Source organism: Caenorhabditis briggsae (assembly GCF_000004555.2).
Source record: "Caenorhabditis briggsae complete genome, chrI, whole genome shotgun sequence".
In the NCBI taxonomy this organism is placed as follows: Eukaryota; Metazoa; Nematoda; class Chromadorea; order Rhabditida; family Rhabditidae; genus Caenorhabditis; species Caenorhabditis briggsae.
In genome coordinates, this window is record NC_013489.2 from 13,279,495 (window position 1) to 13,305,136 (window position 25,642).

Consider the following 25,642-nt stretch of genomic DNA (forward strand, 5'->3'; position numbering starts at 1 on the left):
TCTATTAAGGAGGTTTACGGTACTATATCCCAGTGACTCACAGAGAAAAAAAAAACTTTTTTGAGACATTCGCGTTTTACAGAACTCTCCACTGGAAGAAAAACGGCAAAACTGAATTCTCAACGACACCCGGATCCTTGGCGTTCTTTGTTTTCAACGCAACCAACTTCGAGATCGTCCAAGGTGCGATGGAGGGTCCACCGATGCAACCCGGATGATTATTCCGCTCGAAGGATCTTCTCCAGCCAAAGGAACTCTCGATATGGAAAAGACCGAGGACGAAATGTTTTGTATGATAGCTGTCGTCGTCGTTCTCTTCTTTATTTTGTTGCAATTGCTGCGATCCAAGAGTACAAGCATAGTGAGTGATCCTCTAGCAAGATAAGGTTCTATTGACTAATTTTTAGGCAATACGAGTGTAAGACAGTTTGAAGGGACGATCAACGAAACCGCAGTCTAAAAGGCTCTTCGAAGAAGAGCACTTGAAATTTACAATTTTTCGCGTAACTCTTTGTACTCATATGTAACTTTTTAAATGGTAATTGTAGACATTTATGAAACTCTTTCAAAATAAATCTTTAAAAACTCAAAATTCTCAACTTTTCTTATCAGATTCATATTAAGCCTGTTAAGAGCTTCAAAATAAGTATAAACACGACTAGGTTTCGAGATGTTTGATTTTTGAGCTTAAAAGGATGTTTAAAGGAGCATGGACCATCGAAAAATCAAAATTTACGGAACCTAGTCTTGTTTATACTCATTTTGAAGCTCTCAATAAGGTAAACTCGAAAAACGTATTTTATTCGAGTTTGGACTAAATTGACCAAGTTATGACATAAACCAGTTTTGGACCGAAAATCAAAATCTTCCAAAATAGGTCGTGTTTATACTCATTTTGAAGCTCTAAACAATCAAAATTCTCAAATTTTTTCAAATTAAAAGAATCAATACTGAAAAAGTTATGGTCCAAACTACGTTCGGTCCCACTTCGCGTTTTTGTTGCGTATTTCTCAATGAAGGCATTTTTTGGTTTTTTTTTCTAATTTTTATGGGAATCCAAAATTTTACCGTACACCACTTATAACACACTCTTTAAATTTGTAATTACTTCCAAAGACACACACACACACACACACACACACACACACACACACACACACACACACACACACACACACACACACACACACACACACACACACACACACACACACACACACACACACACACACACACACACACACACACACACACACACACATAGAATTTGACCAGCAATTGCTCCTTTGCCCTCTGTTACATCTCGTGTCCTCCCACCTTTCTCTTCTCCTCGATTTGTATCTTGATTGGTTGCATGTGTGTTATACACCCCTTTGCGACAGATGTTACACCTTACCCACAGACACCACCTGCGCTTGGCTCCGCCCCCTCAGTCTGCCCCTATAAATACCTAGCATTTGTATTCATTCCATCCCTTCCCCAATATTTTTCCAGGCGACCTTCTATTTTATTGTAATGTTGTGAGTGTGAGTAGGTGAGGTGCGTTAGCAAAGAGTGTAAGGGTCGGAGAAGAATGTGAGTCGTGGCGAGGGTCATACCTTTATCCGGTCAGGGGTCCGGATTTCTAGAGGAGGGGGAAGTTGCGTGGGGCATCTACCCTCCAACCCCTTCTAAAGGTTCCCTCTAACCACGCAACGACACTCCGCTATCCCGCTCGGCGCGCGCACAGTTTAAATTTAGTTTTGAGTGATTGCGAGCTTGGATTTGGCTCGTGGGTGTTCTAGAGACTCTTTTAAGAATTTTAAGTGAGTTTGCTTAAATTCTAAGATTTTATTTGTTGTTTCTTTCTAACTTGTTCATAATAAACCGATTTTGTTACATTTCTTGTTGATTTTCTTCTATTTTATAACAGGAACCTGATACCCCGGACATACCGCGGGCAATTAGTTTTCAGTACACCCATGCCCGGTCAATCGTATTAATTAGACAGTCTTCTTCTCCACTGAGAGATTGTGCGAACACTTGATGAGTCTTCTCATGACAGCTAGATTTTGTTACCCCTTTTTGTACAGAAAAGAAGATGTGACGAGTGTTTGAAAGACGGATTTTTCTGAAATAAAAAAAATGGGCACTAGAACTTTGAAAACTCAAAATTCTTACTTTTTCTATTCAGATTCATGCTCAACTTGTAAAGAGCTTCAAAATGAGCATAAACACGACTAAGTTTTGTCAATTTTGATTTTTGAGTTTAAAGGGATGTTTAAAGGCGCATGGACCCTCTAAAAATCGAAATTTACAGGAACCTAGTCATGGTTATACTCATTTTAAAGCTTAAAACACGCCTAGCTCAAAAAATTGATTTAATTCAAAATTGAACGAAAACTGAACAGATTATGGGCGTATTTAGATGTCTATGAGGATCAGGGATAATATATAATGCTGTAACCTTATTCAGCTAGACTGAGAACACCCAATTTCCAGTTTTCTACAAATTTTGAGTTCAGAAACAAGTAAAATATAGGGAAAATAACATATTTATTCACCGTAATATCGTCTAAACATATAATGGACATATAACTATCCAATTAATCTTTTGCCTCATTATAATCCGTTTCTAGGTTACCCATTCCTTAATTGTGTTGTTGATCTGAATAAATTCTGAAGTGGCCGAGTCCTTTTCTTTCGAATTTTCTGTATTTCCTTTTCCTCCTAACAATTGTGGCCGGGTGATTATTTCCACAGCTTCCTCTTCCGCTTCATCAATTGAATCCAATTTTACCGAAAACTTGGTACTCTTTTTCAAATAACGACGGGCACAGTTTGCTGGTTGGTTCAGGCTTGAGACTTGAGAAGATTGCTCACTTACGAGATTCGATATACGTCCGTTTCTTGGAGCATCTTCCATCTCAAGACTGAACTCTTCCAGATCTCTGGCCAATCGTCCTCTGATATTGGAGACAATTGTTGCGATCCCATCTTGAAGGTTGTCGAGGCGCTTTGGCCGGAACTTTTCGAAATTTTTGAAGAAAATTGGCGTTTCGAGAAAAATTTCCACATTTCTGATTCCAAGAGCGGCCGAATCCAACACAGATGACTGCTTTTGTATTTGGGTCGATTGGCAAAAATGGAAAAATGTTTTTTTTCTTCTTGAATCCAGGAATAGTCCTTCAGCCAATTCTTCAATCTTCTTTGGTTCCAGCTTCTTCTTAATGAAGGACGAGTCGATTTGGGCTGTAATTACTCGTCCTTTCGATCTTGACATCGCCAAGAGGACAAACTGTCCATCCGCTTCAAAGAAGGGAATTATGACAGTTGTCGGCCTCGGATCGCGGAAACTCATGTAGTCGGAATGATTGAACGGCTTCTCCTTGTTTCCATTTGTCCATTTCTGGAAATCCGGAAAAAATACTAGGTTTTGTGAAGTTTGATTTTTGGGTTCAAAGGCGCATGGACCCTCGAAAAATCGAATTTTATGGAACCAAGGCGTGTTTATACTTATTTTGAAGCTCATAACAAGCCAAACTCAAAAAACAATTCTTCAAAATTAACCTAAAATTAACCACGTTATGGCCTAAACCATTTTCAATGCCAAAATTCGAAATTTTTCATAACATGGGTTAGGGAAAAAAAACCAGGCCCGCAATTAATTAATATTTGAACTCGTCTTCTTCGGAAATCTCAAGATATCTCTCCGAGTACTACGATCCTTCAACGAACGAATCGGTTGAGGAGTATTGGAAAAGAAAAAGATTCGAATACTGACTGTACTCACCAGCACTTTTCGTTTTTTGGGCCGAACCGGCCGGGCCGGAGAAAAAATAATCTCGGCCCGGCCGGTTGCAACCCTGGTTGTTTATACTCATTTTGAAGCTCATAACAAGCTGAGCATTAATCTGAATATGAAAACTGAATAAAAGTAACCTGACTCACCTTTCACAAACAAATAAAGAACACATCTAGCGCTCAAGAAGCAGTGACCTTTCAAAAACCAAAATTTCAGAGACTTTAAATTTTGGGATCCAAAAAGTTAGGGTCCAAAATACAGGAAGAATAGAATAGAATCAGAAAAATCAAATAGGAATACCTTTCCGACGTCCATGCAGAAGGTCGTCTGGAAACATAGAAATAGTGGGTACCAAGCGGTATATATACCCTTGGGGGAGGGGGGCGGAGCCTAAAGGGTACAACCAGGTGGGGTGGGCTGTCTTCACCCCACATGATGCTAGAGATTATTTTATTACAGTAATCTTGATGACCCCAATAAAGAAAATAAAGATAATTTTTCCCTGGAGGAATGTCCATATTTTGACATGGTTCAGGAGGAAAAATAGGAGGTCATTGAGATAAAACTACCGTATACACACTGTTTTTCTTACTGTTTTTTTAAACTGTAACGCGCTTCGCTAGCAATTTAATTAAAAATCAACATTATATTCTAATTTGGCAGGCCAAGAGCTTCAAAATGAGTATAAACAAGACTAGGTTTCGTAACTTTGATTTTTGAGTTTAAAGGCGCATTGTCCCTAGGAAAATCAAAACTTTGCAGGACCTAGTCGTGTTTATACTCATTTTAAAGCTCTTAACAAGGCAAATTCAAAAAACGTTTTGCAGTTGAATTTGAACTGAAATTGGCCGAGTTATGGTCGAAACAAAACTCAATGGAAAATTTGTTTGGACCCGACAATTTTGAAAACACAAAACGCCTCACTTTTCCTGTTCACATTCATTCTTGTCTTGTTTTGAGCTTCAAAATAAGTATAAACAAAACTAGGTTTCATAAATTTTGATTTTTTGATTTTAAAGGCGCATGGACCCTGGAAAAATCGAATTCTACGGAACCTAGTCTTGTATATACTCATTTTAAAGCTTTCCACTAGCCAAATCAAAATATAATGTTCATTTTTCATCAAATTGATATCTAGGTGTGTTTTGAGTTTTACCTCAATTACCTCCTATTTTCTCTCCTCTACCTTGTTGAAATTGATCCTGGGAAAAGCTTAAAAGAGGCCAGACACCAAAAAAAGTTTCCCTGATATTTTGCATAGAGAACCCCCATGAGGGGCTGAACTCATGACAGGCAGCTCAGGGGTACAGCGCCGCTACCGGCTGAGCTACGGGGGCGCAAACACGGCTGACGACTGATGACCTACATAAGCGCGGCGCGATTTCGTCCCCCAAACTGTCCCCCAAAATTTTTGCTGTCTCGCCTCCTTTAATACAGTGAATCTAAATGACGGCACTATCGCACCTGGTTGGATCCCTCAGGTGTAGCTCCAGGGGTAAATAAGCCACCAGATATCTACTAGGTACTGAAGATGTGACATTTCCCTCTAATAACATTTTTTAATGACAGTAATCCTGTGAAAAATTATAAAGGGTGTTTGTTGGAATGAGATATATAGGGTCATTAGAGGTAAAAAAAAAGGTTTTGATTGTGGGAATGAGGAAGGATGGTGGGAAACTCGATTTGAAATTTGGCACAGAGCCAAGTTCTGATGCGTCGAGAGTCGGCGTAATTTTTTGGGACCCTTAAATTTAAAGGCGCATGGTCATACCTGGATCACCCTTCCGCCATAGCGTATATTTTCGAAAATGAACGATTAAGACGTTCCTCCTCTTCGAATTTCAAAAAAAAGACGATGCGGCAAAACATTTTTATTCGAAGGATAAATAGGAAACGATTTGAAGAAATGGGGAATCGGAGTGAAAATTTGGGATAGGCATCTTCTCACTCGTCTCCAGAATTACGTTGTCGACCGTCGTTCCTTGGCTTTTGGAGTATGTAGTTCCATACGCATTGTCGATGTGGAACGTTTTGTGTGATGATTACATCTCTGGTTTGTACCTCGGTTTCTCTTTCGAATACTAAGATTTTTTGGCGCGCTTGTATTTAAAAAATGGATGAAACTCACTCTATTTTTAGAAGTGCCACCTTTCCTTGTTTCATTTGGCAACATCCGCAACCTGTGATGGCTGACCTGATAATTGGAGTAATATATTTTTCAGGAAAATCAAAACGAATGAATTTCCGACGTCCATACCATACTTGCGGACGGGCCCTGTCATAGTTTCTTTTAGGATTGATATTTTTTGACCAACTAAATTAGATATGGTAGAACTCGACGAGCACTACAAAATTATAATATTTAAAACACTGTATCATGTTTGTGAACAAAGTTACAGACTACATCCGGCCCGGCCCGCATTTGCAGCTTTTTGGCTTGTAACTTTGTTCACAAATATGATACAGTGTCTCAAATACTATCATTTTGTAGTGCTCGTCGAGTTCTACCATACCTAACTTAGTTGGTCAAAAAATATCAATCCTAAAAGAAACTATGACAGGGCCCGTCCGCAAGTATGGTCCATACAGAAGGTCGTCTGGGAATACCCAAACCACCAATTTTGAACCCATATATCTCGGCTCTTGTAAAAGATAACAAAAAGTTTTCAACCGACAAAATGTTTATCATAATATCACCAATATTTTGTTAGTTGACCTCTTTTTGATATCTTTTACAGTAGCCGAGATATATAACCTCGAGGTTGGCGGTTTAGGGGAGAGAGGGGATGAAATGGGATACAATTAATTCTAATTTTAGGTACCTGGGGGTATTTATAGGCCCGCGGAAGAAGTGGAAGACTATGCCGGTGGCGTAAGTTTAAGACGAATTTTTTTTCAAACTTTCCTCTTTGTGGGTTAGTAGTTACGATCTTTTTGATAGTAATCTTGTAGTTGCGGATTTCTCTTATTTTCAGGTTTTTCTGGAGTTTTTTTTCTGTCTTTTTTTGTGTGGTCCATACAACTTTTGAAAACTCAAAAATTGTTGAGTTTTCTATTCAGATTCCTGATAAGCTTGTTAAAAGTTTCAAAATGAGTATAAACAAGACTAGGGCCCCCTTAGGTCGTGTATTCCCACCCAATATCCTCCTGAACCTCGTCAAAATATGGACATTTCTCCTGGGAAATATCATCTTCTTGAAGTTTTCAAGATCACAGTGTAATAAAACAATAAAAGACACTGAATAGGTGAAGACGGCCCGCCCCACCTGGTTGTACCCTTTAGGCTCCGCCCCCCTCCCCCAGGGGTATATATACCGCTTGGTACCCACTATTTCTATGTTTCCAGACGACCTTCTGCATGGACGTCGGAAAGGTATTCCTATTTGATTTTTCTGATTCTATTCTATTCGTCCTGTATTTTGGACCCTAACTTTTTGGATCCCAAAATTTCTGAACATTTTCAAAAAAGTCACTGCTTCTTGAGCGCTAGATGTGTACTTTATTTGTTTGTGAAAGGTGAGTCAGGTTACTTTTATTCAGTTTTCATATTCAGATCCATGCTCAGCTTGTTAAGAGCTTCAAAATGAGTATAAACAAGACATAGTTTGAAAAATTTCGAATTTTGGCATTGAAAATGGTTTAGGCCATAACGTGGTTAATTTTAGGTTAATTTTGAAGTGAATTATTTTTTGAGTTTGGCTTGTTATGAGCTTCAAAATAAGTATAAACACGCCTTGGTTCCATAAAATTCGATTTTTCGAGGGTGCCATGCGCCTTTGAACCCAAAAATCAAACTTCACAAAACCTAGTCTTGTGTATACTCATTTTGAAGCTCTTAACAAGCTGAGGAGGCACATTCTATGGTCAAGGCTCTCTTCAATTACCAATTTCGTGTGTCCAGATAAGGATGGAGAAACAGCCGGTGATACTTCCGCAATACGATTCAGAGACATATTTCAAGTTGATAATGCCCAGGAGCTACCAAATGTTCTTCGGAAATAGAGAATTAGAATCAACAATGTCAAATCAACAACTGGATTTAAGAGAGAGGATCCTACATTTCGGTTCATTTCCCATAATTTCATGTCGGAGATTTCGAATTCGACGGGAAGGTTTGTGTGAATTTTTGATTTTTGGGTCATAACTCGGCCAACCTTAGTTCAATTTATATTTTGACTAAATATTTCAGTTTGGTTTGTCATTAGCTTCAAAATGAGGATAAACACGGCCAGGTTCCGTGAATTTCGATTTTTCAAGGGTCCATGCGCCTTTAAACTCAAAAATCAAAATCACGAAACCTAGTTTTGTTTATACTCATTTTGAAGCTCTCAACAAGCCAAATTGAAAAAAATTAATTGAAATTGAATTTGGACAAAATTTGGCCAAGTTATGGTCTTAACCAAAAATTGAACCTTTAAAAATTTTTTACTTTCCAGAGATCTTTCACTCGCAAATGGGTCAACGCAAATGGTCCGCCACTTTTTCAAATGGGTCAACGCAAATGGTCCGCCACTTTTTCAAATGGGTCAACGCAAATGGTCCGCCACTTTTGTGTTTGTCCAGTAGAGCGACTTTACAGCAAGTTTCAAAAAACTGCACATTCTGACAATTATCCATTCCTCCAGATCTCTTGCCAGTACGTGTATTTTCTTCTGACGTCACTTTAACCTTTTCTTTTTCACCATCTCGACTCTCTTCTTTTCGATATGCGCGCGCACATCAGTTTGGTTATGGTCTGTACAATGAAGGCCGATCTGCTGTCTCTGGTGACCCGGGTTTATGCACTAGTGTTGAGGGGCATCCTCCCACTATACCAACGAACGCGTCCTCGTTACAAACTGACCGCTCCAACCACCCCCCCCCCCTTTGACGCGTTTGCTGTGTGCATGACGCAGTTCTCGTGCGCATAGTCAATTCGCATTATTTTTTCAATCCAAAACGTTTTTCCCCTGAAAACTAAACATTCCATATTTCAGATAGCTTCAAATACCGGTCTCAGCAACCAGACACTTTCAAATCTTGTTTTTCAAGGCCAGTGCTACTGTTTCCGCAGATTTTCTGTGAGTTTTTTAAATTTGAGGGAGAAAAATCGATATTAAACCCAAATATTTTTCAATTGAGCACAATAAAAGAATAAAAATTCCGTTTTCCCAATAAAAAATTTCATATATCGTCATGTATCAGCTCAAAACCAAATTCTCAATATTTCAGTTGCCCTTCGACTGATGTGGTCACCGACAATAATTTTGGAATCCGAGTCACTTGACGATCCCAGACCTCTGTATGGATGGATTCGACATTATGACTCTTTCAAACCAGAAGATAATTGCCATAAAAATGAAGACTGATAGACAGAGAAAGAAGATTCGAACCAAGTTGAATGACGATCCAGAGCGGCTTCTATTCCAAATCAAGATCGCAAGACCATACCACTGTTTCAGAAGGGGATGCCAGTGGACAAGAAACCGAATGAGGTTAAAAATTGTCCCAAGAAGAAATGTGAGATATGCCCGACTACAAAACTACAAAACATCGGAATCGGTGGTCTCCGAAAAGTTGGTATCCGCAGAACAGGATTCCTCCCACACCCGGCAAAAACGATAAGAAGGTCTATGATACTGTAAGTCACCTTTTGGATCAAACAAAGTTTCCCGAAAGCGCATGAAAAATGCTGAAAATCTGTTTTCAGGCAATTGTACTATGAATAGTGGGCGACTGAAAACCGACCAGACAAGAAAAGTGCAAGATCTCCATCTAATTACTCATGTAGAGAAGATGAAGACAATGGGGAATACAGCTCTCTGGGGTAGAAACCTCGTCAGCCAGAACACCATCAGAAATACCTTTCGAAGTCGAAGAATGTATATGATACAGGACTCCTATAGCTCACACGATTGAGATGAACAGATTTCGCAATGTAAGGTTCTGGTCAAAATACTGACGAAACAAGAAGGCGGAAGCTTTTTGTGGGAATTTCTATATGGTGCTGCATTACCAGGTTCAATCATCAACTTCTGCGGAATCATCTCGAATGCTTGGACTACCACAATCGCCTCATGGATCACCGGCTGGCGGACATTCACTTCAAAAAACTCCGCATTGCGCCATCGCTGTTGGTCGGGAATCAGCCAATGTGGGCGGCATTTTGAGCTTGAGACCCGCACAGTTTAGGTGAGATTTTGGGCTTCTTGTCATAAAATCGTTTTGAATGTTGAACACCGACCGGAAAGGGGGAAGAAAACTGAAAAACCTAAAATTGGCTGAAAATTGTTGAAAATAATATGAAATTTCTTCAGAATACAGCCGCCACGTTACCTACGATCACCACGACCACGAGCTACAGTGAGCTATATCCATCCAGCGAGTTCCACCAGGGTCTTCGTCGTCTTCTGAAGCCGCCGGATCACCACCAGAAAAATTGCAGCAGCTTTCAAAGCCATCAGTGTTTTGGATTTTGCTCGTCATGACTCCAGAGTCGCTCAGTATCATGTAATTGCTGTTGGTTTCAAGAGTCTCGGGTCCGCACAGTACAGGTGAGATCATTTGGTTTGAGAAAAAATTTCGAAAATTTCAAAATTGGCCGGAAAAAGCACGAAAAATTAGAATACCTAAAATTGACTCAAAATGTCTGAGAATGATTTCAAATTGTTCCAGAATGCAATCACCTCACCGTCTTCAAGGATCAGCAGGACACCCATGACCACAAGCTACAGCGATCTTTGAACAACCAGAACCCCCACCAGAAGCCACCGTAACCAATGGATTTCTAAGAGACACTACAGTATTCCAGGAACTACACAGAGCGGCATCATTAAAACTTCCAATTACAATAATGCAGCAATCCTACCTACAGTATACTAACATCCACATCCAGCCTTGTTAAGAACTTTAAAATAAATATAAACAAGTCTAGGTTCCACGAAATTCGACTTTTCGAAGGTCCATGCGCCTTTAAACTAAATATTCGAAATTCATGAAACTTCTATTAGGTTGTTCGGAAAGTCCTTTCCATTTTTAGCGTCAGATTCATTCGATATAAAAAAAGGTCAAAACGATGTCAGATAAATCGAAGATAATGACCATTGTTATCAGTGACTATCTGCCAACGTCCCACCAAATTGTGGATGCCTTTCTTCCAGAACTCCGGTCACAGCGCATTGAAAATCAGGTCAACCCATTTTTGACATCATGCTTTGAAGTGAATTTTTTTCAATCAAGATGTCGGTAGAAATGGCTGGATAGGGGGTAGTCAGACAGTACAAGGTTTGGACTATACTGTAGATAAGACAGAACCGTTTAGCCGTATCCAGTGAGATCGGTCTTCGTTTTCCTTCCCGCATGAGGTTGCGAATTTCGATTTTGAAAATAAACCTTTGTGTTTCTCTCCAATGGAGATCCACATGGAGTCTGAGTTATGTCACCTGACAAAAATAGGTATCGGTCATAAAAGTGACACCATTATCTGGCAGCTCTCAATACTCTACTCCTTGGTAGACATCCATGCCGAAAACATCCCATTTTTAACGTTAATTTCACGTTTCGGGACGTCTGGTGGTTGAGTGCCTTTGTCAACCCACTTGAATTGTTGTTTATAGTAATCATACATTACCCATTTATCGCCACTAGCAGGGTTGCAATCTGACGGGCTGGCCGGCCCGAGGGAAAAAAACCAGGGCCCGGTCCGGCCCGGCCGGCCGGCAATTAATTATTATTTGAACGCGCGCCATTTTTATTTGCAACGATGCTCCGATATGACGAGGCGCGCGAAGCCATGTGTGAGACTACGTTCAGCACTGCGTCGTTTTTGTTAGATAAAACAAGAACAAGATTACTGTACAAGCGTGTGGAGATGGTCGTTCTGGGTTCGCAAATAGCCACGAAATTTCCACACTGGCTCGACTGATTCTCTCACTAATTGTAGTGATTTTTCTAGTTAATTTTATGTTACTTTTCTATCTTTTTTGTTGGATTGGTTGATATGAGCTTTAATTTTCTCCCCCCGGTTTCCATTTCTTTGTTTCCCCTTGTTCATTTATACGGTTTTTACATTGTTATGCTACTTGTTAAGAAATAAATTCAAATAATTCTTCAATAATTTCTGTTTTTTCTTAAATTCGAACGGGCCGAACCGGCCGAACCGGCCGGGCCGGGCCGGGCCGGAGAAAAAATAATCTTGAAACGAAAAATTGAGAATGTTGAGTTTTCAAAGTTTTAGTGTCCAATTTGTATTTCAATTTCAGAAAAAAAGGCACATTCTATGGTCAAGGCTCTCTTCAATTACCAATTTCGTGTGTCCAGATAAGGATGGAGAAACAGCCGGTGATACTTCCGCAATACGATCCAGAGACATATTTCAAGTTGATAATGCCCAGGAGCTACCAAATGTTCTTCGGAAATAGAGAATTAGAATCAACAATATCAAATCAACAAACAAATTTAGGAGAGAGGATCCTACATTTCGGTTCATTTTCCATGATTTTATGGTGGAGATATCAAGGTTTGTGAATTTTGGATTTTAGGTCATAACTCGGCCAGTTTTTGTCCGAATTAACTGGCAATCCTTTATTAGTTTTGGTCAAAGCTGGGTTAATTTTGGTTAAATTCTTATTTGGGTTAATTTTTTGAGCTCGCCCTGTCTTCAGCTTCAAAATGAGTATAAACAAGACTAGTTTTCATGAATTTTGATTTTTGAGTTTAAAGAGATGTTTAAAGGCGCATGCACACTTGAAAAGTCGAATTTTCGGGAACCTAGTCTTGTTTATACTCGTTCTAAAGTTAAAGTCATAGTACATTTGATTTTCTATTTACTTTTCAGAACTCATATCCGCAAAATTCTTGTGAAATCGAGAGCTACATTGAAGGGCATTTCCAAAGATCCATGGATGGTGGGAGGAGAGGCACAAGTGAAGGAAATCAAGAAACCAAAAATCCCGAAACAGTCAAAGTTCTCGAAACAGTGGAAAGAGAAAGCCTGAAGAGAGAAAGCAAGAGAAAGAAGCTACCGAAAATGCAGAAGATTTACTCTATTCTATTCCAATGTTTTTTAATGACTAGAATGAATAAAAAATGAAAAATTAAAAAATTTTATGTTTTGGAAAAGTATGAATAAATCGAATATATTAGGTTGTTCGGAAAGTCCTTTCCACTTTTGATATGTTGTTTTCAAACTTCGTTTTCTTGAAGGGGATAAAAACGAGGAAGGAGTTTCTCGACCTTCAACGCCTCCTTCACCTTCTTCAGACAATTCGTACGGATCTTCTTTTGCTTTCTAATACAATCCTTCGAAGTCTCCCTTTTTTTCGGACAGCTCTCACCATCCATCGAATCAGTCAGGCTTCGGATATTTGCATTGTATTCTTCTTTTTTCTGTCGGAGCCTCCTAGCATTCTCCAACGCCTTCTCGTGTGCATTGTTGGCACTGAGGTGTTGTCGTCGATCTGAAATCGGAATTATCTTATTGTTTTAACATTCTGGCGCATCGGATGAGTGAAACAAGACAAACTAACAAGGGGACCTTTTAAGTTGACCCTAAATTTTTGAATTTTTGAATTTTTGAATTTTTGAATTTTTGAATTGTTGAATTTTTGAATTTTCTCGAATTTTCTCGAATTTTCTCGAATTTTCTCGAATTTTCTCGAATTTTCTCGAATTTTCTCGAATTAATTTTCGGAATTTTCTTGAATTTTCGGAATTTTCTCGAATTAATTTTCGGAATTTTCTCGAATTTTCTCGAATTTTCGGAATTTTCTGAACTTTTGGATTTTCTGAACTTTTCTGGATTTTTAGTATTTTCTGAACTTTTCTGGATTTTCTGGAATTTCCCATTTTTCTCGAAATTTTGAATTTTCTCGAATTTTCGGAATTTTTGAATTTTCTGGAATTTTCCAATTTTCTCGGGTAAAATTGATAGATTTTCATGAATTTCGTACAAAAATTTGTCTAATTTTCGATGACGAAATACGGGAAAAATGACCGGAAAAATAGAAGGGCCCCCTCTAATTGAAGCGTCTCTGTAATAGAAGGGCCCTCCGGAGGTACCTTGGAAAAATAGAGAAGCGCGGCCCTTCTAATACAGGTTTTACGGTAGTTTGACGTGACTTTCAAAAAAAGTGTGATCCGCGAAGCGACGAACGAAATAAAAAATAGGTCAACTCGCGCCGGAGGCTCGCAAACAGGCTGGTGTTAAATAAAATATGTGTTACCGAGTGAATGTTTGAATCATGGAATTCAAAATTTCGTCCTTCTCCCGTCCAGTGTAGAAATCTCCTTCGATTGTTCGGACTCGATCCTTGAGATTCTTGACAATAACGACGGCAATTCTCGTGTTTTCTGAAATCCGGACGTATTTCATTAGAAAAATGTTCAATGCAAAGCTGCTTGCAACGAACCATCATTCTTGCCAACTCCTCGCCGAAGAAGAACCACGAATCCCAGAAGTGTGCCATCATACTCCCCAATCCAATGATTTCGGCAGTATTCTTCAAAGTTTCTTATCCTAAAAATACAGTACCGGTCAATAAGATATACCTACATACAAAACATATTTTTCAGTTTTGATCATTTTCAAGAGTTTGGAGCTCTCAGACCTACATTGAAAACTTTGGGTTCACAGAATTTTTTGAAAGATCCTAGTGTTTCAGCTACCGTAAAACCTCTAATAGAACGACACCCGGATCGTCCACTTTGAGCCTATATATCTCATTTTCTGTGAAAGATATCAAAAAGTGGCTAACTAGTAAAATGTTGCTGATATCCTGATAAACATTTTACTAGTTAACCACTTTTTAATATCTTTCAAAAGAAGCGAGATATATAGGCTCAAAGTGGACGATCCGGGTGTCGTTCTATTAGAGGTTTTACGATATTTCCAGATTTTTGTAGCTGAAAAACTAGGAATTTTCAAAAAGACTGAAACCGCCAAAATACGTCCAAATATAGATTTTCCCTCGGCTCAAAACAGATTGAAAAAAATCTTTTTGAGTGAAAAGTGACTGAAAATTTCTCTGACGAAAATCCGCTTAAAATGATCTATCATATTTTTTAGGATAAAATGATTCGAAATAGTTTAATAGAACTTTAGGCTAGAAACATGGGATTTTTGAGCTCTACAGTATACCAATTCGAACTCACCCATATTTTCACAAAGTTCATCAACTTTGATATCTCTCTTTTCGACCGCATTGTTGAACTCTTTGATTCCTTCATTCATAAAGATAAAGTCTTCAAGGGGGTCAAGTTGGAACAGAATAGAATATTCTAGAGATCAGAATAGAAGTAGCGAATTTTCAGAAAAAATCAATAGGAATAGAATGAATACTAAAGTTAGGCACCTGGGGGTATTTATAGGGAGGGGGCGGAGTCAAATGCAGTTGGCCAGGTGCCAGGTGGTGTCAGGGAGACAGGTGTGACATTTTGGGGGTGATTAGGGTAATAAAAAGTTTTGAAGGAGTACTTGAAAGGTATTTAAGAGGTGCTGACACCATCTTTATGACAGTAATTTTGTGATTACTGTAGTTTTTCCCAGGAGAAATGTGGAGAAATGTGTTCAGATCCATTGGAGGTTATAGTGTGTTTTTAAAAAAATTTCAGCATAGTTTTCAGACTCTAAAAATGAACGAAAATCGATTTTTGAACCGGTTTTTGAAGCCAAACGTCGTTCAAATCGGCCCAACATGATTGAAAGTTGGCCATTTTCCAACAATTTTCCTCACCAATTATCCCCGAAATTTATACAATTTTTTCAGGAAAAAAAAATTACACTGTTTCAATGTTTACAATTTTTCTGACCAAGCTATTCCTAAAAAATGTAAATTTTGAAAATCTAAAGGAGCGATTTGAGGCCCCCCGGACTTTGAATTTTGAGCCAATTCATCTCGTTCCTTGTCAAAGATTTAGAAAAATTGTCAACTGATAAATTGTTTATCATAATATCATCAATATTTTATCAGTTGACACATTTTTGATATTTTGCATTGGAGTTAAGATAATTGAGCTCAAACTTGACTCGACAAAAATACAGAAATTTCAATATGAAATCTATATTTTCGATGTTGAGAATTATCTGGAAACTTTCAATGAGCAATTTTTCTAGAAAAGGTTGAAATCTGGGCAAATCCGATACTTTTGCAATCTGCGCTTTTGCAGAAGAGCTCTTCGTGACCTACACTCCGAAGTTAAGATCAATCAAAAATATCGATTTTCAACAAATCTATATTCCCCTTGCTGTCGACCGCTACGCCGACACGCGACGCTCCCAAACTAAGCTCGATGCCAAATTTCGAATTCCCACAATCAAGCACCCTTCAAAAAGCTCTTATTATTTCCAATAATCCATGTGAAAACGTGCATTTCTGCTGGGAAAAACTACAGTAATCACCAGATTAATGTCATAAAAATGGTAAGAAAAGGGGAGAAATGCCACTTTTTAAGTACCCTCTCCAAACTTTTTATTACCCTAATTACCCCCCATTATGTCACACCTGTCTCCCTGACACCACCTGGCACCTGGCTAATTGAATTAGGCTCCGCCCCCTCCCTATAAATACCCCCAGGTGCCTAACTTTAGTATTCATTCTATTCCCCCTAATTCAATATTTTTCCCAGACGTCTTTTTGTATGGACGTCGGAAATCTATTCCCTTTGATTTTTCTGGAAACTCTACCATCCCTATTCTAGTTCTACTTTCTAGAACATTCTATATATTCTTCTGACTCTTGAGCTAGTTTTTTGTCTTCATCGACGCCGTCACCGTCGATACCTTGTCTTCATCGAAATCAGCGACACCTTCGTTATCGTCATCTTAACCTTGAAATCAAAAAAAGTTGAAGAATGTCCTGAAGGTGACGGAAGACGACCTTCTTGCCATGGAACTTGAAATAGAAGAAAATAAGAAATGGAAAGAGAAAAAGAAAGCCGAAGAGGAGAAAATGAAGAAAAAAGAAAGGTCAGCAGCAGCTGAAAGAGGATAATGAGAAGAAAGTTCCAGACGAGAATCGAGAGACTATTCCAGAAGAGGACAAAAAGGAGGTGACCGTGGAGGAGATGAAGGAATACCGAGAAGCATTATCTATGAGTTAGTTACATTTTTCTCACAAAATAACTGTAGTGAACGGGGATGACTTCTGAAGTCTGCAAATTCTAAATTATCACTCTGACTAGGGGATGGTCAGAACTTACCTCACGATCGAGGAATACCAATGGATTCATCGGAATGAAGGTCATTCACTGGTTCCAAAACAGTTTTCAAAATTTGCTAAATGGCTCGGAGAGCCGAGATATTTGTTCTCCAAAATAGACCAATAAACCATGTAAATTCAACTTTTGCCCCCAGTTCCCTCTCCCCACTTCCCTCTCACAAACACCGTTTCTTAGCCGTCACCATTCACCATTGCAACGTGTGGTCTGGTGGCCGAGTGGTGTGCGCGTTTGTCTGGCAATCTGCTTTTGCGGGTTCGAACCCACCTTCTTTTGAACTTTTTGTTTTTGCAGTTTTTGGTCATTTATCGCTTTTTTTTTACTTCTTGCGGTGTTTTCATAGTTTTTTGACCAATTGGTCAGGAAAAAATTTCGAAATTTCAAAATATTAGAAATTCTTCAAAATTCCAGGCTAGTTTCCTATTTGTACAAAAAACTATGAAAACACCGTAAGAAGTGAAAAAAAAAAACGATAAATGACCAAAAACTGCAAAAACAAAAAGTTTAAAAGACGGTGGGTTCGAACCCGCAAAAGCAGATTGCCAGACAAACGCACGCGCCACTCGGCCACCAGACCACACGTTGCAATGGTGAATGGTGACGGCTAAGAAACGGTGTTTGTGAGAGGGAAGTAGGGAGGGGGAACTGGGGGCAAAAGTTGAATTTACATGGTTTATTGGTCTATTTTGGAGAACAAATATCTCGGCTCTCCGGGCCATTTAGCAAATTTTGAAAATTTTTGTAGTGAACGGGATGACTTCTGAAGTCTGCAAATTCTAAATTATCACTCTGAGATCAGTGAATTCAAAAAAATATTACAGGAGCAGCCGTCCAAGCATTCGAGGAACAGAGTATTAGACACAAGGAGCAACAAATGATCACCAAAAAATGTGAAGGGATTCTGTGCTTCAATAAAGAAGCTGAAAGGTCAGTGATTGATCTTTTTCTAGTTGATTCCAAATAATCGAATTTCAGGAAAGAAGCACTCGAACTCGCTGGTGGTCCCGTTCGACCACCGGGAGCCAAAAGAGGTGACGAATCAAAGGGACATAGACAGCGGGCACTTGTTGAATATCCGAATTCGTGAAGCAAAGAAGGCAGATGGCTCCTGCAACATGTTTTTGGCTGCAGTCTTTGGAACATTCCAGGAGCTTTGCTTCACTGAAGTCGGACCAACACTCCTAGAACTATTTGGAAGGACGGGCCGCAAAACATATCTGGCAAGAGAAGAACTCTTTATTAAAACACTTTTTACCGACCAAGGCAAAATTCTCAAGTTCGATGGGTATTAATTTTGTATTCATTTTTTCGTCGCGAATTTTCCTTGGTTAATAAATTTTTTTTTGGGACAAACGTTTTTTTATTATTCGCGAAGAAGAGATTTAAGCCCATATATCTCGTTTCCTGGGAAAGATATCTAAAAGTGGTCAACAGACAAACTATTAACCATAATGTGATAAACATTTTGTTGGTTTACCAGTTTTTGATATCTCTTACAGGAGTTGAGATACATGGACTCAAAGTTCAACTCGTTGAGGCGCCCCTCTCATTCGAAGTCGAAGTTAGCCAGCTAGAGCGATGGTACTTTAGACGTCTCCTATTTAAAACTCTGACAACTAAAATAGATCGATTTTTAAAGTATTTTGTAGAGCTTGAAAAGAGCTACAAAATGATATAAAAAACTACAAATCTAGAAGTCTCGCGAAACAGCGTACAAACGATTAAAACATCTAGAGCTACGAGCAACATTCATTATTTGAACGTCTCAAAACCCAAGTATGTCTCACTGAAATTTTCCCAATTTTATATCATTTTGTAACTCTTTTTAAGCTTTACAAAATGACCTATAAGTTAATATATTTATTCCCCACGGTTTGAAATAGGAGGCGTTCAATTTACAGTAACCCTAGGTGGCTAAATTTGAAGGAGAGGCACCCCCGAGGACCTAAACTTTGAGCCGATATATCTCGTTTCCTATAGAAGATATCAAGAAGCCGTTCACTGATAAAATATTTATCACTTTATGATGAATATTCAGCTGGTTGACCACATTTTGATATTTCTTACAGCAAATGAGATATATGGGATCAACCCAAGTATGTCTCACTGAAATTTTCCCAATTTCATATCATTTTGTAGCTCTTTTTAAGCTCTACAAAATGACCTAAAAGTTGATATGTTTATTAGTTAATATATTATAAAAAACAAAACTGTATGAAATTCAAAATTGCGCTTCCCGTACCACACAATTAAACGGTTTCTCATTAGTATGTCCTCTCATATGTTTCGCCATCTTTTGATAGGCATCAAACGGTTCCGTTCGCGTACATCCCGCCCATCGACACTTGTAGAATTCCGTCGGGTCACTGTCAAGATTCCGTCGGGTTATCGTATCGTCAAGAACATGGTTTTTGACATGCTTGTAGAATTTCTGGAAAAATACGGAATTCTAGAAAGAAATCTGAAAATTATAAAATATCTGACCTTATTCTTCGAGAAAACTGTCCCACAAGAATTCCAATTGCACACTGGCTTCTCTTCTTCGACATCGTCATCGTCGTCTCCAGAATCTTCAACGACTTCTGACGCCTTCTTCTGATGCCTGTCCGTCTGGAGTGTGCCTCGAGGACGGCCCTAAAATTTTAGATTTTTTGGGAGCTTTCTAGACGCTTCCAGACGCTTCTAGGCGGTTTCAGATATTTCTAGAAGCTTTTCAAGTCTTCCAAAAATTGTCTAGACGCTTCTAGAAGCTTCTAAAATTTTTCAGATTCTTGTGAATCCTTCTTGGTGGTTCTGGAAACTTTCAAACGCTTCTAGACACCTCTAGATTCTTCTAGAAGCATCAAGAGCTTCTAAAATCCCCAAGAACCATTCCAGACTCTTCTAGATTCTTCTAAAATCTTCTAGAATCTCCCAACTTCTTCTAGAATCTTTCAGGTACTGCTAGACGTTTCTAAAAGTTTCTAGAGTTTTCCGGATTCTTTGAGACGCTTCCAGAACCTCGAAACCCTTCTAGAATGTTTCAGATTCTTCAAGAATCCTCTCTCACCATTTGAACCATTCTGATTGCATCCATATGTCTACTTCTAGCATTTCTCCTCCTCTTAGGCTCAGATTTTTCAGCAAAATCTCGAGATGGCCCTTGTTGAGAGGTCGACGGGACGAGTCTCTGAAAATATCGATGGTGACATGACTTTGGAAGACTATAACTCAGCTCCTATGATAGGTAGAACAATTATAATTTTAGATTTGGAATCAGCGAATTCTAAAGTATCTAGATCCAAAATTTCAGCAAGTTTGGACACTTGGAAGAAGGTCTACGAGTCCGATTTCTTTTGTACAGCTAAAAAAGCGCAGACAACGAGGCGCGTCTAACTGTCTGCGTCTCTTCTAAATTTCAAGTTGCTGTATCTCAGCTTCTAGATGTCCAGTTTTGAAGTTTCTAGCTCATCTAGAAGCCAAGTTACATTCCTTCAAAGTTCTTGGAGAGACGCAGACAGTTAGAGCGTCTCGTTGTCTGCGTCTCTCTGAAACTTCAAATGGCTGTATCTCGGTTCATAGGCATCCTAGAAACTTGATTTTTGTCTCAAAATTAAGCTATTGAAAGGTTCTTCAAAATGATATAAAACTTAGCTCCTGAAAATTTTGAAAAAAATGCTAAATTTGAAATTTAAAAAAAAACAACATACCCGAGTATCATCAAGGTCCGGTGTTTCGATTGGCGGGCGACTCAGAAGCCTAGTAACCCTGGTTTTTGGCACTTCTCTTGGCTCGGGAGATAATAGTTTAGTGATCCGTGTAGCTGGCATGTCCACGGGTACTCTGAAGTCCGGCTCTCTGGTTTCAGACTCTTTCTCCTTTCTTGGCTTCCCTGGACGTCGTTTGGCAATGCTTGGTATCACTGATCTTTGATCTACTAGCACCGTTTTTGATCCATGCACTGGCTTCGGACCTGTGTTGCGATCTGAAAGCTCCGACGAAGCAGCAGCTACCTTTGCTGTACCTGCTGCATGCCGATTTTTGACAACTGAAGGCTTCACGATGCTTGGAACTGGACCTGGCTCGTCAACATCCGGAAAAGAGTTGTCCATACCGTTCCATGTAGGCAGAGTTTCCAAGTCTAAAGGTTCTATGAAGTCCGGCTCTCTAGCTTCAGGCTTTTTATCCTTCAAATTCAGATTCTTCTTCTTTCTTGGCCTTCCTGGACGTCGTTTTGCGGGAATTGGGATCACTGGACCTTGATTTCCTGGTTCTTGTAAGATCACTAATCCTCCAACTGGGACCGTTTTGGATCCTTGACTTCTTGGTACCACCTCCGGCTCTGTCTGCCTCTCTTCTTTGCCTTCTGAAGACTCCAGAAAAGCTTCTTCTCCTGAATCCAAATTTCTAATGTTACCTACTAAACCGTCCGATGGACTAGGAGCTTTTGAAGGCTTCACGATGCTTGGAACTAGAATTTTGGCCCTCTCTGAGGAGCTTGAAGTATCTGGAAGCGCGTTTCCTTTGGATTTTATGATAGCTACTTGGATCGGAGAATCCGCTGGATCTTCTTTTGGCGTAGCTGGCTTGACTGATGGTTCTGGTTCTTCCTGGACAAATGATCTTCTGTTTGTTGAGTTTGGAACATTTGGAACGACCTGGGATCCATTCAGATCGACTAGAAGATCGGAACTTTCTGATCTTTCTCGAAGATCCTTTACTGGAGAACTAGAAGCTATGGGAGTCGCATTATGAGCACACTGATCTAGATCCATGGATTCTGGTCTACCTTGATTGACTAGTCGATCTGAATCTTCTAGAATATTCCCCACTGGAAAATCGGAAGCCTCGGAAAGCACGACTGGCTCCAACTCCTTGGATTTCCTCGCTACTCGGTTGGATATCGACAGCTTTGGATGATCCACTGATTCTTCTAGCATTTTTCTTTGCTCCAATTGGACTTGATTGGTCCATAGCTTTTGTTTAGACGATCTAGCTTGAATATCTCGAAGACTTCCTCCAGCCTTTGGTCCAAAATCCATTGCCATTAGTTTTTCGGCTTCAGTCTGCAATATTTATGAAAACCCTTATCAGCTAGCTAGCTACCAATGAATGCCTTACCTTCTGTTTCTTCTTCCTTTGAGACGATCCTTGGTCCATCTTCATTCCGTCCTTCCTATCCACTTTCTCTCCTTTTTGACTGTTTCCTTGTTCCACGAGCTTATCAGAAGGTCCTGATGTGCCAGCCTGATCTTCTATTTCATCTTCCACTCTCTTTTCTTGGACTGGATCCTTATCATATCCACGAGCCACTCTCATTTCTTCGATGTATTGATCCATGAGTTTGAATCGCGGATCTGGTGCCCTGAAATAATTTAAGTTATAGATTTCTAGCTCAAAAGTTCTATATTTTTAGCTAAAGACTTACTTAGGACCGCCCGGTCGATAATGGTCCAGTGGGAAGAGCCAAGGTCTGCCATGTTTGGGAAGATCCTCTTCGAACACCTCGTACTTCCTGATCCACTCTGGAATTTCTTTGATTACGGCGTGCGGTCCGTACGCTGGTTTTGGAGCTGGAGCTGACTCAGCTGGCGCCTCTGAAGCTTCTGCTTGTTTAGCTAAAGCTTGTTTAGAGTTGTTAATGCTGTTGGCGTTCCGTGTAGCCGGAATTTCCAGGTCCAATGGTTCAATGAAGTCCGCATCTCTAGCTTCAGGCTCTTTATCCTCCAAATTCTGATTCTGCTCCTTTCTTGGTCTTCCTGAACGTCGTTTGGCGGGAATTGGGATTACTTGTTCTTGATCCTTTGGTCCTTGACCCTCTGATTCTTGCTCCTCAGATCCTTGATCCCCTGGGCCCGAAATTTCTCGATCTACTGGAACCGTGCTTGCTTCTTGATTCTCTGGCACTGCCTCCTGACCTGTCTGTCTCTCTGATTTGCCTTCTGATAACTTCGATGGACCAGGAGCTTCCTCTGCTGAAGCTGCTGAATCTAAATTAGGGTCTGAAGGCTTCACGATGCTTGGAACTAGAAGTTTAGCCCTTTTTGAGGCGCTTGAAAAATCTGGAAGCGCGTTTCTCTTGGTTTTCAGGATAGCTAAACGGTTTGAACACTTGAATGGGTCTTCTTTTGGCTCAGCTGGTGGTTCTAGAACTTTCTGGACTGTTGATCTTCTGATTGTTGCATTTGGAACATCTGGAATCGGCTCGGACTTCTTTGCAGGTGTGTCTAGATCTTCTAGTGGATCCAAACCTTCTGATCCTTCTAGTAGATTCTTCACTGAAAAATTGGAAGCTATGGAAGTCGTATTAGGACCCAGATTGACTAGTGGGTCCTCCACTGGAGAATCGGAAGCAATGGAAGCCTCGGAAGTCGAAACCGGAGCATACTGATCTAGATCCATGGATTCCGGTTCATCCAGATTGACTAGCTGATCTGATAGTTCTGATCCTTCTGGAATATCCATCACTGGAAAATCGGAAGCCTCGGAAAGCACGACTGGCTCCAACTCCTTGGATTTCCTCGCTACTCGGTTGGATATCGACAGCTTTGGATGATCCACTGATTCTTCTAGCATTTTTCTTTGCTCCAATTGGACTTGATTGGTCCATAGCTTTTGTTTAGACGATCTAGCTTGAATATCTCGAAGACTTCCTCCAGCCTTTGGTCCAAAATCCATTGCCATCAGTTTTTCGGCCTCAGTCTGCAATATTTATGAAAACCCTTATCAGCTAGCTAGATACCAATGAATGCCTTACCTTCTGTTTCTTCTTCCTTTGAGACGATCCTTGGTCCATCTTCATTCCGTCCTTCCTATCCACTTTCTCTCCTTTTTGACTGTTTCCTTGTTCCACGAGCTTATCAGAAGGTCCCGATGTGCCAGCTTGATCTTCTATTTTATCTTCGACTCTCTTTTCTTGGACTGGAACCTTATCATATCCACGAGCCAGAGCTGGAGCTTGTTTTGAGTTGTCAATGCTGTTGGCGTTTCGTGTATCCGGAATTTCCAGGTCCAATGGTTCTATGAAGTCCGGATCTCTAGCTTCAGACTCTTTATCCTCCAAATTCTGATTCTTCTTCTTTCTTGGCCTTCCTGGACGTCGTTTCGCGGGAAGTGGAAGCGCTGAACTTTGGTTTTTGTGTTCTAGATCCTCTGATCCTTGACTTCCTGGAACCACCTGCGGCTCTGTCTGTGGCTCTGATCTGCCTTCTGAAGTCTCCGGAACAGCTTCTTCCGCTGAATCCAAATTTCGAATGTTGTCTTCTGACGCCTCCGATGGACCGGGAGCTTCGGAAGGTTCCACGATGATCGAAGGAAGCGCTTTTTCTGCTGGATCTGACTCATTTGGATCTTTTGGAGCTTCTGCCGGGAAGTTCTCGCTCCTCCATTCGTTCATTTTCCTTAGCTGCTCCTCATTCAACACATGAATTCCACAATGTTCATCGCCTCCCAGTGGTCCGCCTTTTGAAAATTCCAAAATTGCTCCGATCCTCTCTATGCATGCATTTTTGGCATTTTCGAAAAGATCCGGTGGCACATCCACATCTTCTAGATCACCCATCAATGTTAGTTCTACTTGTGACAATGCAGATATCCTTTTGTATTCGTCCTGATCTGAAATTTTAAAATTTCAATGAAATTCATAAAATTTAGGTCCAAAAGTTCCCAAAGGAAACATTTTTCGAACATTTCAACCCCTATTTTTGAATTTCCCGCCCCTGAAAACGCTCAAAAAAAGCTTTAAAACCGAATTGCCACCGGTGGGGTTTGAACTTGGGACCCCCAGATTGAAACTTGAAAACCCCACTAGGCCATCTGAGTTCTTTTTTTGAATAACCGACTTTTTATGGGTAGAAAGTTGTTTTTTGGGTCATATTGTGGGATTTGAAGGGTCCCGGGTGTGTTTTTGAGTGTGAAAATCATGATTTTCGAGGTTTTCAATCCTAAAACTTGGAAATTTTGAAAATCCATATTTTAGGTCCAAAACTTCCCAAAACGAACAATTTTTGAACTTTTTAACCTCTATTTGCAAATTTTCCGCTCTGGAAAACCCCTAAAAACGGTTTTAAAAGACAAGTTGGCAGCGGTGGAACTCGAACTTGGGACCTCTAGATTGAAACTTTCGGTTGAAAATGCCACTAGGCCATCCGAGCACTTTTTCGAATAAATCAAAAAATCGACTTTTCGGATGGAAATGCAGGGTTTTTAGGGGTTTCGAAAGTGTTTTTTTAGTGCAAAAATCATGATTTTCATCTTAAAATTCAAAATAGAGAAATTATTTTTTGGAAAAATTCAGGACCAAAATATTCGAGTTTTAGAGCTGAAAATCTCGAAATTCATGATTTTTGCACTCAAAAATATTTTCAGGACCCTTCAAAATCCGCAATTTGTCCTTTTCGAAAAATTACTCGCATGGCCTAGTGGGATTTTGAGCCGAAATATTTGATCTAATGGTCCCCGGTTCAAACTCCACAGGTGGCAATTTGAAAATATGTTTTTGAGGTTTTCAGGTGCGGGGAAATTCAGAAGTAGAGATTAAAACAATTTCGAAAAATCTCTATTTTGGGACATTTCAGACCAAAATATAATAATTATTTTAGAAATTTTAAAGGTTTAGGACTGAAAACCTTGAAAATAGTGATTTTTTCCATACTTGTAATCCGGGCCTTCGCGGGCCCTGCCATA

The 25,642-nt window shown here is 39.8% G+C and overlaps 4 protein-coding genes across 4 annotated transcripts in view; 2 read left to right on the plus strand and 2 right to left on the minus strand.

Moving 5' to 3' along the window:
* Window positions 1-460, plus strand: part of CBG15832 — a gene marked incomplete at both ends in the record, with an annotated part of 5,591 nt that extends 5,131 nt beyond the window's left edge. The window contains 2 exons of the mRNA XM_045241441.1: window positions 66-361; window positions 408-460. Of these exons, the coding sequence (XP_045095822.1) occupies window positions 66-361; window positions 408-460 (349 nt within the window). The remainder of the gene's footprint in view (window positions 1-65; window positions 362-407) is intronic.
* Window positions 461-5,897: 5,437 nt separating this feature from the next.
* On the plus strand, window positions 5,898-18,270 carry CBG15829 (the record flags this gene model as incomplete). Its single annotated transcript, XM_002640513.1, has 16 exons — window positions 5,898-5,990; window positions 6,603-6,656; window positions 7,131-7,157; window positions 7,686-7,896; window positions 8,221-8,322; window positions 8,761-8,844; window positions 9,060-9,283; window positions 9,783-9,955; window positions 10,081-10,126; window positions 12,600-12,822; window positions 15,386-15,466; window positions 15,529-15,590; window positions 16,733-16,856; window positions 17,800-17,905; window positions 17,954-18,009; window positions 18,068-18,270. 16 exons carry the CDS (start codon window positions 5,898-5,900, stop codon window positions 18,268-18,270), a joined length of 1,869 nt encoding a protein of 622 aa, XP_002640559.1.
* CBG15830 lies at window positions 13,983-14,993 on the minus strand (the record flags this gene model as incomplete). The annotated part of the gene is made up of 3 exons (XM_045241442.1): window positions 13,983-14,113; window positions 14,173-14,262; window positions 14,915-14,993. The coding sequence occupies 3 exons, from the start codon at window positions 14,991-14,993 to the stop codon at window positions 13,983-13,985; spliced, it is 300 nt and encodes a 99-aa protein (XP_045095823.1).
* Window positions 18,271-19,199: 929 nt separating the features above from the next.
* The window catches only part of CBG15828, a gene marked incomplete at both ends in the record, with an annotated part of 11,391 nt that continues 4,948 nt past the window's right edge, over window positions 19,200-25,642 (minus strand). The window contains 7 exons of the mRNA XM_045241443.1: window positions 19,200-19,409; window positions 19,463-19,612; window positions 20,028-20,147; window positions 20,668-22,023; window positions 22,079-22,322; window positions 22,386-23,659; window positions 23,715-24,571. Of these exons, the coding sequence (XP_045095824.1) occupies window positions 19,200-19,409; window positions 19,463-19,612; window positions 20,028-20,147; window positions 20,668-22,023; window positions 22,079-22,322; window positions 22,386-23,659; window positions 23,715-24,571 (4,211 nt within the window). The remainder of the gene's footprint in view (window positions 19,410-19,462; window positions 19,613-20,027; window positions 20,148-20,667; window positions 22,024-22,078; window positions 22,323-22,385; window positions 23,660-23,714; window positions 24,572-25,642) is intronic.